This window comes from Papio anubis, chromosome 7 (assembly GCF_008728515.1).
Source record: "Papio anubis isolate 15944 chromosome 7, Panubis1.0, whole genome shotgun sequence".
Lineage (NCBI taxonomy): Eukaryota > Metazoa > Chordata > Mammalia > Primates > Cercopithecidae > Papio > Papio anubis.
In genome coordinates, this window is record NC_044982.1 from 145,997,410 (window position 1) to 146,015,402 (window position 17,993).

Here is a 17,993-nt window from a genome sequence, read left to right on the forward strand (position 1 = left end):
TGGCAGCATTCCGAAGGTGGGAAATGGCAGGCTGCAGTGCAAAGGGAGTAAACAGCCAGGACCTGTGGCTTTGTAGCAAAAACAGAGTGGCCAATGATTTGTTATGGTGCTGTCAGCACATCCGTTCTTATTCTTTGTATACAATAATTGTGCATTTGGCAAATTGTGGCAAGAACAGAGAATGACTGTTGAGAACTTTTGGATTGCTGTCAACAGTCAGACTCTGTCATTCTGAAGAAATGCCATAGGTTCAAACCCAGAAACTGAGGAGGTACTTTGTGTTTTTCTTAACAGTTTTTCTCTTTTAAGTGTTAGTTGTCTACATAATGTCTCTGTCCTTTCTCCCTTTTTGTGTCCTATGGCCACTTCCACATATACTCTTACCCAACCCCTTAAGCCTATACTCTTCCCCTCTTAATGGCAGCAATTGTTCAGGGCATGTTTATGGACCAGTCTGCAAACAGGAAACTCTACTTCCTGAATATGATGGGAGTTAAATGATACTAACTGAGTAAGATGAAAATTTGTGAGTTAAGTGTTCTTTAAAGATCTGTTGCTAAAATGCTTTTCTTGTGAGAAGAGGAAGGAGAGCACACAAGTTAGTGAGCGAGAGGAGCTTCATTGCGGAGAAACTCAAAGTCAGTCTTTCTGAAAAGACCTGCTGTCTTTATTGAATTAACATACAACTAGGGTTAATGACATTTACCTGCCAACCGATTTGCAGTCCTCCCAGAGAGCTAGTTTTGGGTTTAAAAAAAAAAAAAGATAGGGGGCTGGGTACCATGGCTCAGCACTTTAGGAGGCCAAGGCGGGAGCATCCCTTGAGCCCAGGAGTTCAAGACCAACCTAGGCAATATGGCAATACCCTGCTTCTACAAAAAACAGAGACAAAATTAACTGGGTGTAATAGCTCACCTGTAGTCCAAGCTGCTCAGGAGGCTGAGATGGGAGGATCACTTGAGCCCAAGAGGTCAAGGCTGCAATGAGCTGTTACCGTGCCACTGCATTCCAGCCTGGGTGAAGAGTGGGACCCTGTCTTGAAAAAGGGGAAAAAAAGAGAGAGGTTATAAATCTCTTTGTTTGCTGTTCTCCAAAGGCAGGTAGGATACATTCTCAGTGCTTTCGAGATGTAGACAGTCATAGAACTAGCAGAAACAGATATCTAGAGATAGGATGAACAAAGGAAAAACAAAATTTTCAGGTCACTTAACAGCAGATTGATGTAGATGTCACCCATAGGTGTCAGTGTATACCTGGTGTCCTCTGAGTAAGGATGTGGAGCAGGGATGCTTTTAAGTGCCTTAAGAGCACATGTCTGATTGAGAGTCATCAGGGAATTTACACTTCCCCCTTTTGGGATATCTTTTCCCAGGGCACTCTTGGAGTCATGATCTTTTCAGGGCTTTACATTCTCCCTTTAGAGCACTTTTCTGATCTCATGATGACAAGCATCTTGGTTATAGTGTTTGTGGTTGCATACAGCTTTGCATTGAGTGATTTTGTCACTTCAATTAAATACAGTTCCCCCCCCACCCCCTTTTCTTCTCCCCAGGCAAGGAGAGCCTCATCACTGACAGTGGAAAGCTGTATGCCCTTGATGTCCTGCTGACTCGGCTCAAGTCTCAAGGGCATAGGGTCCTTATCTACTCCCAGATGACCAGGATGATAGACCTGCTGGAGGTAGGAGAAGGAATCTTGGGGACCTAGGATACCTTGATATTTAATTTGTAGTAATCAGATGTCCATGACTAATGTTAGTCCTGCTTAATGGGAACCCCAAAACTCCCTTTTTTCTTTTTTCTTTTTCCTCTTTTTTTGGAGACATAGTCTCACTCTGTCACCCAGGCTGGAGTGCAGTTACACGATCTCAGCTCTGCAACCTCTGCCTTCCGGGTTCAAGCAGTTCTTCTGCTCCAGTCTCCCGAGTAACTGGGATTACAGGTGTGCACCACCACACCCCACTTTTTTTTTTTTTTTTTTTGTATTTTTAGTAGAGATGGTGTTTCGCCATGTTAGCCGGGCTGGTCTTGAACTCCTGCCCTCAAGTGATCCACCCACCTCAGCCTCTCAAAGTGTTGGGATTACAGGCGTAAGCCACCACACCCAGCCCCCAAAACTCCTTATTTTGATTTTATAATCTATAAAGGGAGCAGAGTTAGATCCTGGCATGGGGAGTATGTGAAGGACTTGTGCCCCCTTCCCTATACCAGTGAAATAGAACACCCCTTACATCTTTCTTTTACTAGGGAAGACATTTCTTAATTTTAAAGTAGGTCACAGCGTAGGAATCTAAAATTATGTATGGAAAACAAGATTTAGGATTAGTTCTCTGTGTAAAAAAGCAGAGAACAGCTATTCAACCTGAGTTAATGTAGTGATTCTCAACTTTACTACTTACTGCAATTACCTGAGAAGCTTTTTAAAAATGTGGATGTCTAGTCCCATTCCTAGAGATTCTTTCTTACTACGTTTGAAATGAGGTCTGGGCATCAGGATATTTAAAAGGTCCTGGGGTGATTCTAATATGCAACCAGGCTTGACAGCTACTAAGTTAGTGGAAAAGATATAACTGTGCAAAGCAGCTTTTGTTTCTTTAATTGCTTCTTTGTTGAGGTTTTTCTCTTTCTTGTCTGAGTGGTGACTTATTTTTTAAGGGACAGGAGGTCACAGACCTTGAAACAGGAGAGTGAAAATGAGAACAGATAATCACAAACTAGTAGAATAAGTCTTTATATAAATAAAGTTTGAGAGGCAAAAGCACCTGGATGTCAGAAGTACATGAATATTCTCATGTTTTTATATATGTAAGGCTTCATACCCTCGCCCTGTTACACCAGGGAATAGTAATAAGTAAGTGGAAATTGTACTGTTGTTATCATTACCTAGGAATAAAGCAATAGGGACCGTATCAGTAGAGAAGGAATGAAGGCTAGCCTTAAGGAGGGTTTTTAGGCTTTTTGGAAGCCAGGATTGGCTTGTTGAATTTTGCAATGAATTTATCTGAAATCAGTGGGAGGTTTCTTTTAATAATCTGGTAACTTCTTTTAGCCAGAGACATAAATGATTTTGGGGGTCAGTTTCAGCACCAAGTCTTAGGTTTCATAGCCCCTTGAATGATGTTGACAGGCTAAACTCTCTGGTTTGTATTATGAGTAGGCCACTTATTCCTAAATGATGAAAGTGCCTATGAGTGAATGTAAGTCATCATAAGAGAGGTGATTAAGCTGTTGCGTTTGATGTATATGTTAACTATGTTAAATGTCCTAACAGCAGTAATCCAAAATAGAAGGACCGCCTGCATGTCTAGTGTTCCGTTCAAACATGCTCCCAACAGCCAAAACAACATGAGTAACTTTTCCTGCAGTGGGGCTCTTTTTAGGTAAAGTGCACTCTCCTTGTCCTCAAGAGGCAGGGAAAGTATAGCTAAAGTAGTGATCTTCAGCTGCTAACAATTAAAGAAAAAGCAGTATGCTAAGGATACTAGTAAGGGACATAATGGTATTTCTTTTCCAAGACTGTTGTATTACATGTTGATTCATATTAAAGGGAAGTTCCAAGGGAATGTGAATGAGCAATCAAAAAATAAACTAGCTTTGATAGGTAAAGGTGAGTGTAGGTGGTTTAAGTTTGATACAGCCTCTATTTTAGTCCTTCCCTCGGTGTATTGCATACTTCTAGGTTCTCATTAAATATTACTAAAATAAGTAATTCAGAGTATGGTAAGTTCGTTCAGGATAAGTGCTGTAAATTCTACCCACCAGGATCACTTCCTCTCTATCTATAATCCAACAGTTATTTTTGGGTTGTGGACCTAGTGAGTAGGTTTTGCAAATAAGCAGCTTGAGAGCCTCTCTAAACATAGATGTATTTCTAAGGGGAATTCCAAATTAGGGAAATGCAAATTCAAAGCCTGAATTTCACAACTGCTGACATTCCTTAGCCATATGTATAACATGCATCTTGGATGCTGAAACTAGAAAATGTTGCAACTATTTGTATGTTTTAAAAGCTAAAATGAAACTCTTGTCTGGTTTCCTTAATACTACACTAGTGGTTCTTCATTTATTTTCTTAAAGTTATTCATTTTTAATTTATTTTAATATTATTCACTCAAATGAACCACATTCTGTATTCCAGGAGATTAGTACTGAAATAGAATTTAATTTATGAGCACAGAATTACAGTGCCCACAGTGTTTACCGCATATCTAATCATTGATTGAAATATAAACATATTGTGCATCTTGAGATAGTGCAGCACTAGGCCTGCATTTTTTAATCTTTGAAAGAATGTTTTTCAGTCACTTTCATAATAGAAACTCTGAGTACTAACATTCATTAAAGCCATGTTTCAGCATAAAAGCATGACCTGGCATGTGGTTTTGCACTAGGACCTTCTGAATAGATGCTGTCCATTGAGTGTTCTTGACCTTAAGAAAAAACACAAACTTAAGTCTCAAAATGTTGGTTGTTTTGTTATTTCAGGATTTTCCTTTTTCTCTTGAAATCGTATACCCTCTTCAAAGAGAGAAAGAAATGCTTCCAATAGAGTAAGAGTTAGCAACTCACACTGCGGGTATCAAAGCTCTGTGTTGCTGTGGAGTATGTCAGCAGCTCTCTTTCATCCAACAGGCTTTTTGGGGTTTTGTTGTTGTTGTTATGTGCCTTAGCCATGCCTGTCTGTCTCTCTGTTTCTGGGGCTTGGCAGAACTAGAAGACATTAAGAATTCACATACTTCTCTATGGCCAGGTTTCCATTCTGTGAGAAATACTAGTTTTGGACATTACTATTTGCACAGTATTTTTTAAAGTCATTGATCGCTTCCTTTTTTCCTTGGGTAAAATTCTGGCTTTAAATTTCTTGTGTGTATATCAGATCTTCTTCCAAATAGAATATATTCAGAAATGTTGTATTATTTCATATGGCATCTAAATAGTAGTATTTCCAGATAGGGGATTTTTAAAAGGAAAGTGCTTTTGCTGTAACAAATGGGCACTAAGAAAAACCAAAATAGTGAAGAGGAGACTGCTTAATTTCCAGGGCCAGGAGTTTTTAGTTTGCCACTGGCAGAAGTCAAGGACATAAATAGGTGAGGGAATCATAGATCAATAAATGTCATTATGAGTTTATTTTATATTTACTGAACCACCAATAGGATCTTTTTTGTTGTTTTGTTGTTGTTGTTGTTTTGTTTTAGACGGAGTCTCGCTCTGTCACCCAGGCTGGAGTGCAGTGGTGGGATCTCGGCTCACTGCAACTTCCACCTGCTAGATTCAAGCAGTTCTTCCTCAGCCTCTGGAACAGCTGGAATTACAGGCACGCATCACCATGCCTGGCTAATTTTTGTATTTTTGTAGAGATGGGGTTTCGCTATGTTGGCCAGGCTGGTCTCGAACTCCTGACCTTAAGTAATCCTCCCATCTTGGCCTCCCAAAGTGTTGGGATTACAGGCGTGAGCCACCGCACCTGGCCACCTATAGGATCTTGGCTGTTGGGCATACTAGGGGAACACATGATCCCTGTGCATTTGGGATGGTGGTATCCAGCTGGATGTCAGGCAGAACTTTTCCTGCCACCACCAGTTTTACCATGGTTAGGGACTATTCTCTGTATTCTAGTAGCAAAGAACTTTTAACTTACTACAAATGACTTATCTCTGGGTCTTCTCTTTTGAGTTTCATTCCTGTTGCATCAAGCAACTGAGTTTGTAGTTTAAGGAAATAAGCCACTTGATACTTTCCTATGCAATAAAGAGTACTTGGAAAGAGTTAATCATTTTTTGCTATATGTAGTGTAATTGTTAAATACTGAAATCCAGACAAATCTTGAACTGCACCAATATGTGATAATAGTGCAATATAGAATTAAATCCAGATAATCCATACATAATGACATTTGAGACCCTGAGTTGTGTAACTTGCTCAGTCAGCTATCCAAGTGCAGTTGCTCACTGGGGGAAGATTTATCCTGAGTAGACATTCTGTCATTTATGAGTTGGCCTCTCTTAGAAATGCAGGTTACCTTTGGAAGCTGTGATTCTGAAGATGCTGTAAAGCTGGGTATTCTGAAAATGCCCCATGGAATGAAAAGCAAATTGGGTTGGCACATCTGATATCTTAAGTTGCCTGCTTGGCCTTCTTCCAAGTGTACTCTACTTCCTTTCAAAAAAAAGAAAAAGAAAGAAAATTGGGGCTACTGTTAACTAGAGTTCTTATTAGGTCTTAGGAATTATAGAAGAAAAATTGTCAGCTTACAGCCATGCTGTGTATAGTCTTTTTAATTCTTTTTTTCCTCCATGCTACCTTTGAGGAAAGCATTAATGCTAGTCAGATGCAAATATTAGTTAAACATGGTGTTTGACTTTAAGGAATGTATCTAGTGGAGGAGACATATACATATACAAGTAACTGTCAGTGAACCCTGATACTAATGTCAAAATGTGTGAATAGAGCTGAGGATAGCAAGAAGGATACGTTTATTTCTAACTGAGTCACTCTTAAGGAAGGCATCACAAAGACAGTGACATCTGAACTTAAGAACAAATAGAATTTCAACCATCAGGGAGAAAGGAATTTGAGACTAAGGAAGCCAGATGTAAAAAGAGAGATGGAAAGGTACAAGAGTAGTCCACTGTGACTGGAACATATGGCATAGAAGAAAGGGAGATAACAGGAGTAGGTTGAAGTCAGATTATTTTGGGCCCATGATTGCCTTTTGCTTGTCTTGCTCCAAAGGGCTCTGTATTAGATAAGGGAATTATGGTTGTCAACTTAACTCGCTTGGTTCAATTTACTTGGACTGCAGAAAAATTGTAATAGAGAGAGTAGCCTTTTTGCTAATTATATACCCCAAAGATGGAAAACAGCATGTCCAAGAAAATAAAATTACATCACATCTGCAGGTTTGTGGACCATACTGAGTCCTTTCCCAAAATTGTTTTATCAAAATGAAATCCGGTTAAAATGAAATCAGAGCCAGCTTTGGAATTGAAGTTTCAGAATGAAAGGTTGGTAATAGGATATATAAAACATTTGCCTTTATTTTTTCAGGTGTCTGATTATCCTTTCTTTATGATGGTGGTGGATCAGATTATGGACAGGATATATTAAAAACCATAGGGTTAATGGGGCTCCCTTTTATTTTATGTTAGTAGTGCTGATCATCCCTTCCATCTGAGAAATAGTAGGAGGGTTAAGCCAAGGACTCGGGAACCATTCTGCTTGAGTTTCAATCCTAGGTCTGCCACCGACTGCCTGTGTCACATGAGGGACCTTAACATCTGTAAAATAGGAGGGACAATAATAAACCTACCCTTAATATAAACCCATGAAAATTAAAAATCTAAAAAAAAAAAAATGTAAGAAGGAGGTGATTGGAAGCTGTTGCAGAGCAGATCATGAAGATTTTGATCGTGATCTCTGATCCTGGGGAAAAAAATTAAAAGAGAAATGAAAAAATATATTAAATAGCACCTACCTTAAAGGTTGCCATAATGATTAGATGAATATAACCAGGTAAAATAGAATAGTGACTGGCAGTTAGTGAATGCTCAGTAAAACTATCCTGAGTTATGCTGGCAGCTCTGTTTGCATGCCACTGATGTGGCATGTGGATGTGATCCGAAGTCCTACCTTTTAATCAGTGGCATGCAAACAGAGCATTGTCTTCCCAACTTGTATAGTAAAACAGTGGTTTTCAAACTGATGAGATGTGTTAGAGGACCAGTAGATATTAAGCAGAGATGGCCACTCTTTATCAGTCAGGATAGCAATGCTTTTATCTATTATCTATATTAGAGGGGTTCCATATAAGAGTTTGCTTGAAGAAAGTGTTCCAATGCTTTAAAAACAGTGTATGTTTGGCCAGGCACCGTGGCTTACACCTGTAATCCTAGCACTTTGGAAGGCCAAGGGAGGAGGATCACTTGAACCCAGGAGTTCAAGACCAGCCTGGACAACATAGCAAGACCCCCATCTCTATAAAAATTTTAAATTTAAATTAAAAAATTAGCTGGGCATAATAGTGCATGCCTGTAGTTCCAAGACCCTGCCTCAAAAACAAAACAAAACCAAAAAAACTGCATATGTCTACCATAGTGCTTCTCAAAATTAATGCTTTCGAATCAAATGTTATTAAAATGCACATTTTAATGGTGTGCTGGACATCGTGGCTGACGCCTGTAATCCCAGCACTTTGGGAAGCCAAGGTGGATGTATCACCTGAGGTCAGGAGTTTGAGATCAGCCCGACCAACATGGTGAAACCCCATCTCCACTGAAAATACAAACTTAGCCAGGCATGGTGGCGCATGCCTATAATCCAGCTACCTGGGAGGCTGAGGCACAAGAATCACTTAAACCCCGGAAGTGGAAGTTGCAGTGAGCCAAGATCACGCCATTGCACTCCAGCCTGGGCAACAGAGCAAGACTGCATCTCAAAAAAATAAAAATAAAATGCAGATTACGATTTACTGGGTAAGAGGTGTGTCCCTCAATTCTGTATTTCTAACAGACCTCAGGTGGTAGAAGTGCTGCCCATTTAAAGGCCATGCTGAATGGCAAGGTTCAAAGGGAAACTGCCCTGCATTCCATTTCTAGTGGTTGTTCTCAGCTGCCAATATAGGCTATCAGAATAATCTTTGAAGTTTTTTCCAGCTACAGCTTTCCTGATGTATGCTTGATAAATAAAAATTGTATATATTTGAGGTAGATCATGTGATATTGTCTCTCTCAGAAGATTTCACATATACGATACAATATTATTAACTGTAGTCACCATAATGGTTAGACCTCCAGGATTTTTTTGATTTTGCATAACTAAATCTTTGTACCCTTTGACCAACATCTCCCCATTTCCCCTAGCCCCTGGCAACCCCCCTTCTACTCTCTACTTTTATGAGTTTAACTTTTTAAGCTTGCACATATAAGTTGAACCATGCAGTACTTGTCTTTTCCATGTCTGGCGTATTTCATTTAACATAATCAGGTTTACTCATGTTGATTTCCTTCTTTTTAAGGCTGAATAATATTCCAGTATATATTTATATATATACACCACATTTTCTTTATCCATTCACGTGTTTTGTTTGTTTTGAGACAGTCACCCTGTTGCCCAGGCTGCAGTGCTGTGGCATGATCTTGGCTCACTGCAGCCTCAAACTCCCTGGGCTCGGGTGATCTTCCCATCTCAGCCTCCTGAGTAGCTGGTACTACAGGCACATACCAGCACACCCAGCTAAGTTTTGTGTTTTCAGTAGAGATGGGGTTTCGCCATGTTGGCCAGGCTGGTCTTGAACTCGTGACTTGAAGTAATTCACCTGCCTCGACCTTCCGAAGTGCTGGGATTACAGGCGTAAGCCACTTCCCCCGGCCAACCACCACACCTGTCCCCAATCTTTGTCTTTTAGGTGTTTTCCTATAGTATGAGGATGTAGATGTTGCTGTATTCAGACTTTTAACAGATCTTTTCATGTCCATTTTCTTGTTTTCTGTTTTTTTAAGCTATTTACTGAAATAGACTCTAAATTTACCAAAGCCTGAAATCCCACTGCTCATCTTAGTTCAGGAGCTAAGACTTGAAGCTGTAGAAGGGAATAATTCACTTCTGTTGCCTCAGTAACAGGTTCTCTATAATCAGGGTTGGTTTGATTATGGTCTAGGAATAATATCCCTGGGGTTGTGCTGGCCTTGATATATAAATATATAAACAGCATCATTTACTAGAAGATTCATTCATCAGTGCTTTTATGTGGCTAGAAGTTCAGTTTAAAAGGCAAAAAAGACGCAGTGGCTCACGCCTGTAATCCCAACACTTTGGGAGGCCAAGGCAGGCAAATCACCTGAGGTTAGGAGTTTGAGACCAGCCGGGCCAGCATGGTGAAACCCCGTCTCTACTAAAAATAGAAAAATTAGCCAGGTGTGGTGATGGTTGCCTGTAATCCCAGCTGTTCAGGAGGCTGAGGCAGGACAATCGCTTGAGGAGACTGCAGTGAGCCACGATGGCCCCACTAACCAAAACCAAAGGAAAAAAAAAAAAAAAAAATAAAAAAAAAAAAAAAAAAAAAAAAAAAAAAAAAGGCAATATGTAACAAACCTGCACGTTGTGCACATGTACCCTAGAACTTAAAGTATAATAAAAAATAAATAAATAAATAAGGCTAAAATTATAATCTGTGTTATGGGTGACTGTAAACTATCTTGGTATTGTCTAGTTATTTTGTTGTTCTGATTGCAACATTCTGTGATTGGATTAGCTGCAAAAGGTATAGCAAGCCTCTAAGGACCGTCATCTTGCTATCATTTTATACCTTCTTTCCTGAAGTCCTTTTTATCCAAAACACCCCCTACCCTTCTGCCGTTAGCTCAGTCCTACAATGTAGCAATGCCAGCAAGTGTGAACTTGAAGCTCACTTTGAGTATTTTATGCTCCTCTTTGATTATCACGGCTCTTAAGGAACCACTTCGAGACAGAAAGAAATAGCAAAAAATTAAATTAAAATTAAACCAAACATAAAACACAATGAAGATGCATATGTCAGTGAGCTTGTCTACTTTGTTGACCAGCTTTGCTTCACATGTACCCTAGCCAGAGACCTCTGCCAAGTTCTTGGCACTCACTCCATCTAAGAATAGGCTGTCACATACGCTGCACCAGATATACCAAACTACACCAACCTTGTGTGCTAAAATGCCCCACCAAGTATAAGAGTTACATATGAAAATATAGCAGTATAAGAACATTTGATCACAGAAAACTAATTAACACAAACATTTCCCAAATGTAGAAATGATTAGTCTTTTTCAATAGAAAAGTTATTTTAGAACCAAAGTAACTATTTTATGCTGTTTCTTATAAATAGGCCGCTGTGTTGAGTTTTTGATACCAGTTCTTCTACAAGTGGACTTTTTGTAGTGTAATCAGAGATAACAAAAGAGGAAATAAATGTTCATTTGGACATAACTATAAGAAGAATTGCAACTTCTTTTTTTTTTTTTTTTGAGACGGAGCCTCGCTCGGTCGCCCAGGCCGGAGTGCAGTGGCCAGATCTCAGCTCACTGCAAGCTCCGCCTCCCGGGTTTACGCCATTCTCCTGCCTCAGCCTCCCGAATAGCTGGGACTACAGGCACCCGCCACCTCGCCCGGCTAGTTTTTTGTATTTTTTAGTAGAGACGGGGTTTCACTGTGTTAGCCAGGATGGTCTCGATCTCCTGACCTCGTGATCCGCCCATCTTGGCCTCCCAAAGTGCTGGGATTACAGACTTGAGCCACCGCGCCCGGCCAAGAATTGCAACTTCTAAGAATGGAGAGGCAGTCTCTCCATTGTATCTTTTGACGTCTTAAAAGTTGTAATTCCTCTTGATAATGTTAACATTCTCTGCCATAGAAAATTACCTTGTCTTTTGTTTCACTCTGATACTTAGGCCTCCCCTAGCAGTGATGCATGCTCTGATGGGAGAAGGAAGCTTAGGCTGTAAATGTAAGCATTTTAATCAGTAAAGATTTGCTCTGGGGAAACACATTCATTTCAGTGAATGTTATTCACTTAAAAAAAAAGTAGGTATTTTCATAGCTGTGAAAGATATCTGGTTGATGACTGAAAAACTATTTTGGTTTGTGGAATTTTTTTTTTTTTTTAAATGAAACCTATAGGAATTTACAGAAATAAGATTAGGTTCCAAACTGAAATTGAGAGTGATTATAATCTTCAGATTGCCCTGGATTTTCACACATTGGCAGTAAACTCATTTACAAGTAAACTTCCTGTACTCTTGAGGTTGCGCTCTCCCCATTCTGGATATAATGGCTTGCCTCCATTGTGGACAAGGTAGAAGACAGGTAGATGCTTATGGAAATCAGAATACAGTAATTTGCATCAGACTTACTGTGTCCTTTCATCCCGGTTGGCAGGAATACATGGTTTACAGGAAGCATACTTACATGAGGCTTGATGGCTCATCCAAGATCTCAGAGAGGCGAGACATGGTTGCTGATTTTCAGAACAGGTAATGTTCATGGGAATTACAAAAATTATCTTTTTAATTTCCCTCTAGTGCTTGAAATGGTAAGTTTTTTTTTTTAATGCCAGGGCATCTGAGATTGTTAAGGAATCAAGATGTAATTCCTGCCATTTTAAGAAGTTACTAAATCTGCTTATCATAATTCAGATCTATGTGTCTGGGAGAGAAAAAGAGAATATACCTGATAGTTTGTATGTTTGAAGTATGCTTTCTTATGACACCAGCGCCTATTTCTTTGGATAACAAAAGAAATCGTTTCTAAGTATGAACCAAGATCCTCCTCAATAGATAATAGGTATGTAGAAAAAAATCCACCAGCGTATATTCCTCATTGCTTACAGTAGCCGTTTCTTTCTTTTTTTTTTTTTTTTTTGTGAGACAGTCTTTCCCTGTCACCCAGTCTGGAGTGCAGTGGCACGATCTCGGTTCACTGCAGCTTCCGCCTCCCTGTTTCAAACAATTCTTGTGCCTCAGCCTCCCAAGTAGCTGGGATTACAGACATGCGCCACCACACACAACTAATTATTGTATTTTTAGTAGGGACGGGATTTCACTATGTTGGCCAGACTGGTCTCGAAATCCTGGCCTCAAGTGATCCACCCACCTCCCCCTCCCAAAGTGCTAGGATTATAGGCATGAACCAATGTTCCCGGCTGCTAACAGTAGCAATTTCTGAGTGTTGACTTAAAGTTATTAGTTTGTTTCTGTGTTTCATTTTGTATAAGAAAAAGTACCTTTTATTTTCCTGCTTTCCTTTCAACATAGTAGCAGCACAGTGCAGTATGACAAATTGCAATACTGTACAATCTATTCAGCTGGCAGCTCTCATCCACAGTACCTCTCCCACCTACTAATGAGCCTATGAAATTTCAGTTACCGCCTGCTGAATGCTGATGGTTTACAGAGCCATAATTATCCTGAGTGCAGTTTCTCATTGTAATAGGTAGAGTCTGGTTTACTGCTCTCTCCAAGGAGAAAGCCAGGCCTCACTAGTGACGGTCTGCTGAACTTCATCTTCAGTTTTCCTCCTTAGACCTGGAGAGCTGAGGAATAAAGCAGATCTTAATATCAGTAAATCAGAACAGCTTTGACTTTGGCTTTTAATTGCATGGCCTCTTAATATTTCACTTTTGAATTCTTGTGAAGAAAACTAAGCACATAGCCATTTTATTTAGATTATAATTTTTAATTTCATTCAATTCTAAAGCATGGTTTAATTCAGACATAAAATAATTTGGCATAAAACACATCTACAATTCAACATAGAATGTCCTCTGTTTAAGGGTTTTTCCTAAGTTAAAACTACACACCAGAATTCCAGGTGCCCATTTGACCAACAATAAGGAGAAGATCTGCTTCAAACCTATTTCCATTTGTTACCCTAGCACAGCTGTGTGGATAGCCTGACCTAACTTCTCACCTAGCAGAAGCTACCAGTAGATTCTAAAACCAATTATTTGAAACATGAGTAAGCATTGTGGCTCCTTAGCCCACCACATTGTTTTGGCAAAAAGAGGAAAAAAAAAATTACTGGGCAATCTTCATCTTTTCTTAATTCTAAAATCAGTGATACATATCTTATCATGTCATGTCCTTACCTACTCCAGCCTCAGAGCTGCAACTTGACAAGAATCTTATGTGCAAGATCTATAGACTGTATGTTTCCTCAGAGTGCCTGTATTTTCTCCAGTCATGCCAGTGTATCTGTGATGTGGGTACACTGGTATGGGGTGGCATGCTTTGTAATGAGAAAAGCCATTAAGTAATAGGTATTTCACCTGATACTGTTTGTGTTTATTTTCCACTAGTATATTTAATATTGTACATTTAAGGATCTTTTTAACAATAATGTTTTGTTTTTCTTCAGTAACAGTTGGGGCCTTTATATATTATAATGAAATGCCTATTGAGAAAAATTTGAAAAATATTTCAAGATGAAAATAAAGGCCGGGTGTGGTGGCTCATGCCTGTAATCCCAGCACTTTGGGAGGCCAAGGTGGGCTTATCATCTGAGGTCAGGAGTTCGAGACCAGCTCAGCCACCATGGTGAAACCCCATCTCTACTAAAAATACAAAAATTAGCTGGGCGTGGTGGTGGGTGCCTGTAATCCCAGCTACTCAGGGGGGTGAGGCTGAGGCAGGAGAATCACTTGAATTCGGGAGTTGGAGGTTGGAGTGAGCAGAGATCTGCCACTGCACTCCAGCCTGGGTGACAGAGTGAGACTCCATCTCAAAAAAAAAAAGGAAAAAAGAAAAGAAAAATCACCCACAATCCCACTACTGTTAACATTTTGGTATATCCTCTAGACTTTAACGTATGTATAGGGTTGTATTTATACTGTTACCATATTATAGGTGGGATTTTGTATCCTGATTTCTTCTACTTAATGTTCTATTATAACCATTTTCATGTATCATTAAAAAGTCTTTGCCGACAACCTTTATTTTATTTATTTATTTTTTTTGAGACAGATTCTCACTGTCACCCAGGCTGGAGTGTGGTGACACGATCTTGGCTCACTGCAACCTCCGCCTCCCAGGTTCACGCGATTCTCCTGCCTCAGCCTCCCGAGTAGCTGGGACTACAGGCACCTGCCACCACGCCTGGCTAAGTTTTTGTATTTTTAGTAGAGATGGGGTTTCACCATGTTAGCCAGGATGGTCTCAATCTCCTGACCTCGTGATCCGCCCGCCTCGGCCTCCTAAAATGCTGGGATTACAGGCATGAGCCACTGTGTCCAGCCTTGCCAACAACATTTTTAATGATCACTGTTCTGTTACACTGGGTATATATACCACTTTTCTATTGTTGAATAGAAATATCTACTAGAAATGTTGAGTGAATATTTTTGTGTATAAAGCTTTGTCACTATTTTAGATTACTGTCTTAGCATAGATTCAAACATGAGAAATTACTGAGTGAAAGGATAAGAACATTTAAGACTATGTATATTTCTTTGTAGAAAATTCTACTGATACAGACCCCAACCAGAGCTGTAGTATGTTGACTTCTAGTGATTTGGGCTTCTGAGTAGTAGAGCCGCAGTCGTTCTCCTGGCTTACCCAATTATTAGAAAACGGGGCTGTGAGACCCAGGGCTCAGTATATTTTGCAGTACCTTCGTAGTGGAAAAAAATCAGGAGGTATATAATTTATTATCTCTGAAATCTCTTACTTTACTTGGGAAGCAGAATTACTTGGGCAATCCCAGTAGTAGTGCACAATAATTTTGAAAAGTTTAGCTCTAAAATAATGGCATTTTCACCATTAAATTTTACTTGGATCTACTTAGTAAAAAAATGTAATTTTTCACAGCTTTTATTAGGAAGTCTTGCTTGAGCCTTCAGACTCTACAGCTGAGAATTACTTAGGTAACAGTGAATGTTATTTAGAGTCAACATTTGGGTAACCATCGTTTTAACACCCTCTATCTAATAGGCAAAATGGAAAAAGAGACTGAAGTCTCCTTTTGATCCTTGCATACATTACAAACTGGATGCTTAGAGTTGGGATTATGGCAAAGAAGTAATCTATTTCTCATGTGTAGAATCTGGACTGTGCATATACTGACCCCTCTAAAGGGGGGAAAATGCTCAACTTACAAATTTGAGTGACTGCAATCGCCTGATACAGAGAAAAAGACAGGTGTTTTTGGACACAAGCACTCCTTGCCAAATAATTTAATTAGTATTAATGAAAGATATCCAAAGAAAAAATTGTAGTTTCAACTGGAAAGCCTTGTGGCTCAAAGGTCAGCCAGAGTAAACAACAACGCCTATAAAAAGCCATTTACATTCCCTTCATACAAGATTTATTTATGAGGGATCCTTCCAGGAAAAAGTCTGACTGAGACTAAAGACTGTTTGGCCAGGATGTCCTGACTGGGCAACATTCAGAGCATGTGACCAGTGCGTGATCCTAGAAGCCATTCACAAGGTCTTTGCTCTGTGGCACCTTGGCCTTTGCTTCCCTTCCTCCTAACCCATGACCTTTACCAAATGGATCCTCGCCTCATTATCTGACCACTCAGTGTGACTCTTTGGAAAACATGAGGGAAAAGTGACTGTAGCATGGATTTTTTTCTTTGTGAGTGTCGTAGAGATTCACAGTTGTCTTTCATTGTGGTTCCTTTTCAGTCATTCAGCAAGCCTTTACTGCAGTCAGCTATGTGCCTAGCACTATTTGGGTATGTTGGTGCAAAGTCACCTCAATGGGTTATTAAAGAAGAGTGAGAGCGAGACCTACACATGTCTTTGCTGTGTGGTTTTATAGGCCCCTTAACAGACCAGCCAGATGGCTGGTCTTTAAGGTCTGTTCCAAGTGACCCTGAGTTGAGATGCCTTTTCAGCTTCCTAGAGAGGGCACCCAGACCACCATGTTGCCTTCTGGGATTTTGTTTTCTCCTGTTTAGTCAGAGCCCCTAAAACATTAATTCACATTATCAATACTGTTATAGCATTATTCGTTAGAAAGGAACTTCTTAGTAGTTTGATTTAGATATTTTTGGTTTTTACAGCAGTATAGTCCATGATTAGAACTAATTTATTTGATTATAAGAACCCAAGGTTTCTGCAATTCTTATTTTTTCATTACAATATGATAAAATTACGTTGAATTCATCATCTACCTCATCATCACAAGGCATCTTTTCAGTACATAATTGATATCCAAAAGAAACCATTGTATTTCTAAGTTTTTCTACTAATTTATTTTTACCTGCATTTCTTTCACTAGTGTTCTTCTGTATATAGCCCCTATTTGTAAGTGATTACATGTGAACTAAACTCTGACTGTACAGACTATGGAAATTACCCATCTTTTTCTTTTCTTTTCTTTCTTTTTCTTTTTTTTTTTTTTTTTGAGACAGGGTGTTACTCTGTCACCCAGGCTCTGGAGTGCAGTAGAACACAGTAGAGCGATTACAGCTCACTGCATCCTTGACCTCCCAGGCTCTACTGACTCTCCTACCTCAGCCTCCCAAGTAGCTGAGACTACAGGCTTGTACCACCACACCCAGCTAATTTTGTATTTTGTAGAGACAGGGTTTTGCCCTGTTGCCAAGGCTGGTCTTGAACTCCTGACCTCAAGTGATCCACTCACTTCAGCCTCTCAAAGTGTTGGGATTACAGGCGTGAGCCACCGCACCTGGCCAGAAATTACTTATCTTTTTGCTTCTAATACTTCCTTTTATTGTACTGCTCAAGTGCCTTGTCTTTTCCCACCAGTCCCCCATACCGCCACCCTGTACCCATTCCCTGACACCCCATGCTCTTATTTTGGGTCTTCTCAAGAATTATCAAAGAAAAGTCCTAGCCATTGAATGACTCCATCAACTCTCACACAGGTATCAGAGGAGCCTTTGATTCCTTGCCTCTGTACCCACCAAAGCAGGAGAGGAAGATGTCTGGAGCAAGAGCAGTCTTCTCAGTGCCGAAGTGGGAAGGATTGCTTATCCTTTTTAAGAGATAGAATCTCACTCTGTTGCTTAGGCTGGAGTGCACTGGTGTGATGTGTAGCTCACTGCATCCTTGAACTCCTGGGCTTAAATGATCCTCTTGCTTCAATGTCCCAAATAGCTGGGTTTACAGGTATGTGCCACCATGCCTGGCTAATTTTTTTTTTTAAGATTTTTGTGTAGATGCAGGGTCTTGCTGTATTGCCCAAGCTGATCTCGAACTCCTAGCCTCAAGTTATCCTCGCACCTCAGCCTTCCAGAGATTAGTACGACCCTAAAAAGCTCAATCAGTTTTTATTTGAAGCCTTATTGTGGTTAAATATTCTTCTTTGGGCCTGTGAGGTACCATGCCTCCTTCCATTTACATCATCCCATATCTGTGGGAAAATGTGCTTATAAACTGGCAGATGCCCTTCAGCCTTTTGGTTTACACTACCTGATTTAATCATAAAGATGGCATTTTATGAATCAAATAAAATTATGAAATATTAACTTTTGTGATAAAATTCAAGGATAAACTAG

At 39.8% G+C, this 17,993-nt stretch overlaps 1 protein-coding gene across 2 annotated transcripts in view; it reads left to right on the forward strand.

The window, feature by feature from the left end:
• The window catches only part of INO80 (INO80 complex ATPase subunit), a 137,423-nt gene that overhangs the window by 98,637 nt on the left and 20,793 nt on the right, over nt 1–17,993 (forward strand). For both annotated transcript variants that reach the window (XM_009209961.3, XM_003900795.4), the window contains exons 27-28: nt 1,553–1,680; nt 11,907–12,001. In XM_009209961.3, coding sequence (XP_009208225.1) covers nt 1,553–1,680; nt 11,907–12,001 — 223 coding nt within the window. The remainder of the gene's footprint in view (nt 1–1,552; nt 1,681–11,906; nt 12,002–17,993) is intronic.